The 9962-nt window shown below is 40.4% G+C and overlaps 2 protein-coding genes across 2 annotated transcripts; one reads left to right on the top strand and one right to left on the bottom strand.

Moving 5' to 3' along the window:
* The first annotated feature begins 310 nt into the window (after positions 1-310).
* LOC116194201 (polypyrimidine tract-binding protein homolog 2) lies at positions 311-4849 on the top strand. Its single transcript, XM_031522952.1, has 11 exons — positions 311-467; positions 932-1177; positions 1331-1540; positions 2535-2597; positions 2678-2751; positions 2979-3074; positions 3217-3274; positions 3473-3577; positions 3725-3806; positions 3875-3987; positions 4273-4849. Exons 2-11 carry the CDS (start codon positions 992-994, stop codon positions 4624-4626), a joined length of 1341 nt encoding a protein of 446 aa, XP_031378812.1. The 5' UTR covers positions 311-467; positions 932-991; the 3' UTR covers positions 4627-4849.
* An 87-nt stretch (positions 4850-4936) lies between these two features.
* Positions 4937-6811, bottom strand: LOC116194204 (abscisic acid receptor PYL8-like). Its single transcript, XM_031522956.1, has 3 exons — positions 6403-6811; positions 5690-5833; positions 4937-5513 (listed from the first exon to the last, which is right to left on the bottom strand). Exons 1-3 carry the CDS (start codon positions 6484-6486, stop codon positions 5334-5336), a joined length of 408 nt encoding a protein of 135 aa, XP_031378816.1. The 5' UTR covers positions 6487-6811; the 3' UTR covers positions 4937-5333.
* Between the last annotated feature and the right edge of the window lie 3151 nt (positions 6812-9962).

Raw genomic sequence — 9962 nt, 5'->3', positions numbered from 1 at the left:
CTCCGTTACACTTCACTAGTTAACTTTTAAAGGAAAGCCGCATTATGAAATGTTATCAATTTTTTTTATTTTTTTTTGGTTTGGGGGTTGGTGTGCAATTGATCAAATTTATAGGAATTTTAAGAAAAAGGAAGACGAGCAAAGCTACAAAAGGCAAGGAAGGAAGGGGAAGATATTGATACGACACCGTACCATTCTTTGCGTCGGCTGAAAATGGCATGACCACTTTACCCTTCTGTTCCAAAGAAATCTAAATCTAAATCTAAAATACGCCGACCTCATCCTGCTAACCTGCGCCGCCTTCGTTACAGGACAGGCCTCCTTGGTGGCTTACAACACGTTATTTCCTCTTTGTAGCCTTCCCGACTCCAAACCCCAATCTCCGTCCCCTCTCCATTCCGTTCCTGCGGAAACCCTAGATTTGAGAATTGCACCGAATTAGGGCTCCAAAATCTCGAGGGTCACAGGTAACTTGTCCCTGCACCTTGCGATTTTGTCCTGATCGGTCGTTTTCTTCGATTGTCATTAGGGATTCGTATTGGCGCGAGAAATCGAGCACTCCCCGTCGCCTGTTATGCTCTAAAGCTATTTTCCTTGCGAAATTGTCAGTGAATTGTTATTTTATTGTGTATAACATAATTTGGCAAATCCGTATGCTCTCTTATGGGATTAGTCCGAGGGCGAGACGAGAGCCTTGCTCCCGAGCTGAGGTTGGGTCTGATATGTGTAGTTTATGTTGCTGTTTGATGATTTTCTATGACAGAGGAACTATGGCACGGTGTTATGGTCTTTGAAAATATAATAGGATATCTTTCACGAACGCGCTGTACAGAATACTTGCTGTATGCTTCTCCATAACAGAGTTTGTGAACTTTCGGTTCCATGGCTACTTCAATGAGTTATAATGACTATGGTGGTCTCCGTATTGCAGAATTCTGTGCAGGCTTGTGAGTGGTTTGGGGTTTTTTGAGCTGAGTTGAGTTGAGTTGAGATGGCATCTGTGTCCAGTCAGCCTCAGTTTCGTTACACCCAGCCTCCATCGAAGGTGCTGCATTTGAGAAATTTGCCGTGGGAATGCACGGAAGAAGAACTCATCGAACTGGGGAAGCCATTTGGGAAAGTTGTCAACACAAAGTGCAATGTCGGAGCAAACAAGAATCAAGCTTTTATTGAATTTGTGAGTTCCATGCCGTTTCCATTCCCCAACAACAACCCCCCCCCCCCCCCCCCCCCCCCCCCCCTCTCTCTCTTTTCTCCCTGGTGGGATCAAAGTAACTGGAGCAATGTTACTTATGCCATCTGTCTGCTGTTTATTGTTCAATTTATACAGGCTGATTTGAATCAAGCTATTGCTATGATATCATATTATGCCTCATCCTCGGAGCCTGCTCAAGTACGTGGAAAGACTGTCTACCTGCAATATTCTAATAGGCAAGAGATTGTCAATAATAAGACCACGGCTGATGTTGCTGGAAACGTTCTGCTGGTAACAATTGAAGGAAATGATGCACGCCTTGTCAGCATTGACGTTTTACATTTGGTAAGCATATTGCTTGCACTTCCATTTCGAATTCGAGAGGTAAAGTTGTTGCTCTGAGGATGTCCCTGTTGAGAGTTGTAGAGTAGGTTGAAGTTTGTCATGCTCTAGTAAACTTTTCTTTGACATGAATGTCAATGGATTAGCAGGCCCATGTCAAGGGAATATCTTCAATGGCAGCTTAGTGCATCGGGAGAAAAGAGCTTATGTGTGTTTGTCTCCTTTCTCCTTTCCTTAACCCTGCCTCTTTCTTCCCTGCTCTTCCTCCACATCTTCCTCCTCCCTTACTTGTAGATTAGGATTTTTCCTCTTGTTTCTCTGCTCCCTCTCTCTTCTTATATGCTTATGCATACTTGCATGGGTAGAAAGTGGTTTTTCAATTCACTAAGTGGAAGGTTTTCTTCCTTTTGAAAAGAAAGTGAACGATTACTTGTTTTGGTCTGTAAATTTAAACGCTATGATATGATTAGAATTTGTTAGCTCTAACTGATCGATCCTTGACAATAGAACACAGTTCTTATGTTTCAAGGGAGAAAATCCGTTGTTATGCATTCTTGTTACTCTTAATCTTCTGACGAGGCATTTTAAATAAGAAAAATGTTGTGTTTTCCCTTCTTGGATAATCTTTCTGGTGAAGTTGCTGGCATATTTTGCCAGGTAAGTGAACTCCAGTAACGAACACCTAATTTTGCTAGGAACTAGGTGATTGTATACTCTGGAGACCCATCTGTGGCTATTAAAATTTCTGTTTTTCTACTCTCATATGATGAGGTTTGGCTGGAACATCCAAAATTCCTGCTGGAAGTTTGAATTTGAAAACTTTCCTTCATTAGTTGAGATGTCAATTTATCTACTAGGGAATACTAGGTGATATGTTAAGGTGTATTAGCTGTTTTCATGCAACGTGCAATTTCGCTTGTAATTAGTGTTTTTGTGGAATTTCGTACTGGGTTTTGCATTAATATTCAGGTGCTGAATATTGTTTCTTGTAATGCAGGTGTTTTCAGCTTTTGGCTTCGTCCATAAGATCACTACTTTCGAAAAAACAGCTGGATTTCAGGTCTATGATAACATCACTTGTCTCTCTGGTTAATATATGCCTTCTAGTTCTGCTTGTCTTGACTATAATGTTCTTTTTAGGCCTTGGTGCAATTTTCTGATGCTGAAACTGCTTCTTCTGCAAAAAATGCACTGGATGGAAGATGCATCCCTAGGTAACCCTTTGACTTGTAATGGCCTTTATGTTAACATTATTTCAATTTTTATCTTAAATGTGCTTGGATGTTTAAAGATAAGATTATGCAGACACAGAGAGCCAACCGCCGATTAGAAATTTTCTAAACTAAGTTTATTGACATGTAATATTCAATCTGTCTCCTTTTGATGATGCCTGCCATATCTAAGTATTGTTTTCTGCATTATTTTTATTGTTGGAAATCAGCTATTTGCTCCCCGAGCAAATGGGACCGTGCACTCTCAGGATCACATACTCTGCGCATACTGACCTGAGCGTGAAATTCCAGAGCCACAGGAGCAGGTAGTACAAATGTTTCATTTTTCCATTCTTCATGTGGCGTGGCAAATCTTCCATGCTCGAGTTCGGTTTATATATATTGCCTGGATCTTTAATCTATCATTATGGTATCAACCATTTTTCTCATCTTTTTCTATTCTTTCAGGGACTACACCAATCCATACCTACCTGTTGCTCAATCAGCAATAGATGGCAGTGGTCAGGTAATTCCTTTGTGTCTCCTACTGCATGATGCCCTCATTCTCCAAGGCATCTGATATCTCTCTCCCCTCCTAACCTTAAATAATTGTCTTAAAAGCTTTTGGTATCTCGTCCTATGACCATGAGTTGTTGCGAGCTAGCCATTTAGCTTATACGCTTGAATTTCTTAGTTTGTTCAAATGATGCATATTTGTTGACAGTTGGCTGTTGGCGTCGATGGGAAGAAACTAGAACCCGAGAGTAATGTGCTTCTTGCGTCAATTGAGAACATGCAGTACGCAGTCACGTTGGATGTTCTTCACATGGTATGTCTGTTAGAGAGCAAGAAAGAATATGCTATAGTTGGTTGCTTTCTCATTCTTCGAACTCATGCAGCACTTGTATACTCGCTAGCCCCTATATCCAGAGATCTCTTACTTTATTGGTGTCGCTTTTGGCTTTTGTTATGTTAGGTCTTTTCTGCTTTTGGGCCTGTACAGAAGATTGCCATGTTTGATAAGAATGGGGGAGTGCAGGCTCTGATTCAGTATCCTGGTAAAAATCTTGGAGAATTTTCTAAGAATTTGTTAAGAAGGTGAATTATTGATGGAACTGCCCTGCAGATATTCAGACGGCTGTAGTGGCCAAGGAGTCCTTGGAGGGACACTGCATTTACGATGGCGGGTTCTGCAAGCTTCATCTTTCATATTCACGCCACACTGATCTCAGCATCAAGGTGATTAATCATAGTTTTAGCTTTTAGGTGATAAGTGTTCTTGAGTTTGGGTATACTGGAAGGTTAAGCAACTTATTTTTTTTGCTTTTGGGGGACAATTCTTATCTGGACCATGCATCACCGATGGATCTTTTTAAATTTGGTGCAGAATGTCTGATTTGGGATTCACAAGAATTGTCTTACCCTTCTTTATATTTAAAATCGAATTAAGGAAATAGGGATGTCCCCTGAAGAGTGGAGGAAACTAGGGAGCGAGTTTGATAAATTGCTGGTTTTTGCTTTCAGGTTAACAATGATCGGAGTAGGGACTACACTTTACAGAACCCTGCAATGGCAAATACCCAGCCCTCCATTCTTGGGCAGCAGCCTGGTCCAGCCACTTCTCAGTATGGTGGGCCGGGGCAGTACCCTCCTGTCTCTGGACAGACGATGATGCAGCAGCCAACAGCGGGTTGGGGCCCAGTCCCCGGCGGTCCCCAGTCCATGCCTATGCAAATGCAGAGCAACCCCTACATGTCTCAGGCGCCCGGACCCTATCAAATGGGTCCTGGGATGATGCAAGGACCGAGTCCTGGTGGGTTACCCCCACATCATGCCACAGGGAGGCCTCCTTACGGTGGTCCAGGTCCAGCGCAATAGCCAGCCGATAGCTTCTTTTGTTAGGAAATCGGGTGTCCCTCAAAGTTTGTGGATCCCTCCCGAAATTTTGGATGTGATGGGATGATGGAGCTTTTGCATTTATGGGACCTGCTGCTTGTTTTCGCTTTTGCTGGTTTGGGAATTTGTAACACATTAATCACTTTGTGCCTATGACATTTCTGCCTTACTAATTGAAATCAGATGCATTTGAGTTTTTCCTTTATCCTCGAGTGTAGTTTTGCAATTGGATTCAAGTTTTTCCCTTAAGTGGCTCGATACAGGTTATCAGAAAGGCTCTGTGGAAGCTGGATAATCCAAACAATTCATGTAATGGAAACAACAATAGGCGAACATGTTAGTGAAGATTGTAATGCTTCTTAATTAATCTAAGATGATGCAGATACCACAGAAAGCAAACACACCAATCTCTTCAACCCGAGTGAATCTCGCAATCCCTCCATAGTAATATTTTAGAGCCTGCAGTACACTTAAAGCTGCACTGCTTGTGCTAGCTACAAAGAATGTGAGGTTTGGTATATAGTGTCCAACAGACACCAACGGACACAGCTCTATGGTGACTGTATTTTTAAGGCCTGTCAGATGCCGAGAGCTTCAGGATATTAGCGTTTTGACTGTTGAGTCTCGGTGTCTTATTGGTCCTTGGGATTCATTACTCAATTGATAGGTGGAATGTGATCCTTCGGCGCTCAGCCCTCGCACACAGCAGCTAAAGATTTGAGATTGCACTCGATCAAGGCTTCCACAAAGTAATGGGTCTCATCCTTGGTGTTCCCCTCAGGCACATCCACCACAAAGGACTCGATCACTGGGGTTCCAGGCCTTCCATCGATTAGCTCTGGATGGAGGGAGATGATGGAAGAATAGTTCTGAAAAGAGCAAAAATTGAATGCCACGAGAGGTCAGCAGCTAGCACCTTATAGAATGGATGACTCATGATGTACAAATACGAGCAGCAGTTCAGGTAGAACTGATTTTGCAAGCTAGTGAATGAAATATAGCATATGTTATACGATGACAAACTACAGAAAAAGAAAGAACATACCCTTAGTCTGTGATCACCACCTACAATCTTTATGCTAAGCACATGCTCATTGCCATCAAGAACTTCCAATCTTTCTGTGCTTTTCGTGGCAGGAAGTCCGGACTTCACATCTACTTCCCGGAGACTGCCAGTTTCAAGGTTTCCCTGCATGAAGCACCTGCTAATGAACGGTTTGTACTTCTGCGGTTGATCAAATCTCCTAACCAGAGACCACACCTATGGAGATTCCGTTTTTAATCGACAAGAACTGCTAGAGAGACTACACACTAAAAAGAAATTACGATGAGCCTTTGCATATACGGCATTTCAGAATCTCGTGCGCATGATGAGCGGTCTAACCAATCCTATCAATCATCTCCGTATTCGTAATTCCTCTTCTTCCATGAAGTTCATATGGCAAGAAAGCTAAGCAAAGAAAATCAGAACAAGCTTCTTCAGATTGACATAAGTTATTCAACTCGGGTAGAAACCTGTAACAATTATGGGCGCTTCATGGAAGATCTCTCCCTCATTTTGTTAAGGCTGATGAACCGGTCATTGGAAAAGAAGAATCTGCCAATTGTTAAGTGATTTCAACCGTACAGTCACAGCTCACAAGCGCAAGTCATAGCCATAGACATTGACCTAACTGCATCCAGCCTTTGATCCCCAAAGAGAGAGAGAGAGAGAGAGAGAGAGAGAGAGAGAGGGAGGGAGAGGGAGAGAGAGATTACGGGATGAAGTGGAGCCTTGATGTGCTTGACGAGAGCAGAGCTACAGTGGCTCCCCGCGAACTCATGGCTATGGTACCTCCTCATGTACTCACTCTCCGCTCTGCCCAATCAGCATCCATTGATGCTCAAATCTCCAATCATCATTTCGCCAATCAGTTTAGTTAGAAACAGCAATCAGCTCCAAGCTTTTCACTCTCCTTCAAAGCAGCATGCAGGCAGCTACCGAGCAGAGAAGAGAGCATGCTCCGCCGGCTGCACACACCACACCTCCAATCGCCGGAAGCGAAAGAGATGATTCTTCCACAGAGAATTTCTAGGGATCCGACGGAAGAAGAGAAGGATTTCGCCTGAACAACACCATGAAATGGATTTCATTTTTATTTTTTTTCCCTCTCGGCGGGAAGAAGAAGCAGTTCACTCTTTTTGTATCTTCTCCGTCGGTACAAATTCCCACCGAAAGAAAAGAAAAAAACCAAATGGGCCCGCGCCTAGGCTCATCATGAACCTAATTTCACTAAATGGGCCCTTCTCAGATTTATAGGCCCATTCTTCTTTGCCATTTTTTATTTGTTTTTTTTTATTAGATTAAAATACTCAATAGTCCATCAGACATGAACTCCAAACCAAACCACAGGCAAGTATTGACAGATATCTTCCTTCTTGATACTTCGTCGAGAGTAAGTAACTTGTTCTTTATGGCAAGCTAAGGGATAAAACGGTGTCTTGGAATCAAAGGAGTTGTTGACCATAGAATTCTCACGCAGTTGAATATAACTAGCCTGCTCCTCATTAACAACCATTTCTACCCTTCCTCCTTTATAACATCATAAACTTTGGTCTGGTCAGGGGACCTGCCCACGCCATTCCACCACTTTGCATGTAAACATTTAGAGGACATAGAAGATGTTAGTTGTTAAACCAAAATTATTTAAAACTAGTCTTTTAGCCCACGCGTTGCGCGGAGTCTCTTGCAATTTTTCATTTTTCAATTGATATTTCATCAATTTAGTTCTAGAAAATATATTGAAACAGATAAGTATAGCTTAGTTGTCTTCAGAGAATTTGTGATACTTAATGAGGTACCTATTGAGTTCCATATGATGCGAATAGCATAAAATAAAATAAAATGAGTCGGAGAGACTTATGCTGCGTTTGGTTTCATAATGGGATTTTAAAATCAGATTTTAATTTTAAAAAAGAGTGGTATAAATAGGATCCACCCAATTATTTTGTTTTGCTGTGGAAAAAAGTGGTATAAATGTGGTCCACTCTTTGAATTTGTATAAGTTATTTTGTTTTGTTGTGAATAAAATTAAATTAGAATTATGATTCTAAAATTTCATCTACAAACCAAACAAGCCCTTAGGTGGAGAAAGAAAAAGAGGTAAGCGTTGTGAGAGTGGGGAAATTTAGTTGAAATTTGGTATTATGAAAAGTTATGTCTGGAAAATTTAGATAATAAAACATCTCAGAGAATTTCCATTACTTGAAAAGTTCTCAAACCTTTTGTTATAATTGAATCCAATGCAGATCTTGTGAAATGAAATTCTCTACCATTTATCCAAAAAAAAAAATCCAATGCAGATCTTGTGACCGAGAAGAATAGACCATCGAACATGCATTCCTAGGCAGTGTCTATATGCGTGTTTATATCTTTTGCATAATAATGGAAAGTAAGACCCACTTTCCCTCTATCGAAAAAAGGATGTCACGCCTTATTGTAATGTGTGATTATTGGGGGCTGTGGGATTAACCATATCTCGGGTTACAGCCAAATTTGGAGGAATATGACCATTTGGAAAAATACGTCAATAAATATTTATATCAAAAGATATTCTTATTTAATATTAGTATGTAAATAGGTGATCAATCACGAGTTAAGAATTTAAAAAAAAAAAGACTTGTATGGAAGATTCAGCGCATGAATGATACGGGAGTACTTTAAATATAATATATATATATATATATATATATATAGTCAAGAAACTGTGGGTGGTTTTCCCATTCCCAACACCGAGGGCATATTTTAATTACTTTCGAAGAATTCTTCAACTTCTTGGAAATTTTTTTAAAAAAATTGAGAACTATGAAAATACATTTACTTATATTAAAATAAATGAATAAAAGATATGTTTACTTTTGTGCATGTATTCGTGCTAAGCATTTATTCCCTTTGCCTCTTCGTTTTTGTCATACCTTTGAATTTTCTGAAGACTCTCCTCGTTCAGCCCCGTACGAATGTTTTTTCCAATAGAGCAATTAAGGAGTCGTCTCGTTAGGAGCTGAGGGTTTACAAAATTAAATCAAGAGTTGAGGGTTTTTAAAAGAAGCTCGTACATTTCACTTTTTGACTTATATATATAAATAAGAGTTAATTGTATTTGTAATTCAAAATATTTTTAGGTTGGTCCAAAATATTTTTTTGGTAACTTATTGGTACATTAAATTTCAAAACAATTTTGATATAGTACATTTCGTCATCTGTGTTTGACGCCGTTTCTACTCTAAACTTTTTAAATTGCAAAACGACTCAAAGTTTTAAATTTTTTTAAAATGTACCCCACATTCTCTCTCTCTTCCTTCTCGACTTTCTCTCTCTTCTGCAAGTTCTCTCGCTCTCTCTCTTCACCTCACCTGATCTCCGCCGACGACGCCCCCGCCCTCGCCAACTTCCCGATGTCCGCCTCCTCCGACCTCCGCCCTCTTCCTTCTCGCTTCGTACCAGATGACACTTCATACCATAGCACGAGCTATGGTGGCAGAGAGCGACGAGATCTACCTAGGGCAGAGAGAGGACTCTAAGGACTGGACCGAGGATGATGAGCCAAGGGAGGCGTTCAAGACGTTCAAGAGATTCTTCACCACAGTCCCACTCCCAGCAACCCCAGAACACCCTCCCAATCAAAACCTCAAACCGACAACCACCAGATATGAAGCGGAAAAGATCAAAAACCCTCGAAATTCGGATAATCCCTAGAATTCTCCGCACAGAAGCAGCTAAAGGTTTGATCTTTGGGCAATCTTACTGCACCGGACGAGTTGACGCTGAAACTTGCGAGCAGTAGACGATGAACACTGGAGTTAGGAGGAGGAATACGATGAATAATGGAGGAGAGAGAGGGTTGGGGCAAAATTGAAAAAAAATTAAAAATTTAGGTCGTTTTGAAATTTTAAAAAGTTTGGAGTTTTAATTAAAAATTTAAAAATATTTTTTATTATAATATTCTTGCCACATCAGTATTTTGCTGATGTCATCAATCATGAATTGACGAAATGCACTACATCGAAACAGTTTTGAAACTTAATGTACCAATGAGTTACCAAAAAACTTTTTGAACTAACTTGTAACATGTATGAAACTTTTTGGACCACAAATGCAATTAACCCAATAAATAAAATATAATATATTAGCAATTGATCTTTTATGCCAAAATTATTAAAAAGAAAAATGATCACTTGGTAAAGTGAATTCTTTAACTGTCTTTCATGTTCTCGTTCGACGAGTATAAAGAAGACAAGAAGTCGAGTAGATGAGGAAATGCTGAGAAAAACACGCCAGC

Source organism: Punica granatum, chromosome 2 (assembly GCF_007655135.1).
Source record: "Punica granatum isolate Tunisia-2019 chromosome 2, ASM765513v2, whole genome shotgun sequence".
In the NCBI taxonomy this organism is placed as follows: domain Eukaryota; kingdom Viridiplantae; phylum Streptophyta; class Magnoliopsida; order Myrtales; family Lythraceae; genus Punica; species Punica granatum.
The sequence above is the reverse complement of the archived record's forward strand: the minus strand, read 5'-3'. Positions and strand labels throughout refer to the sequence as shown.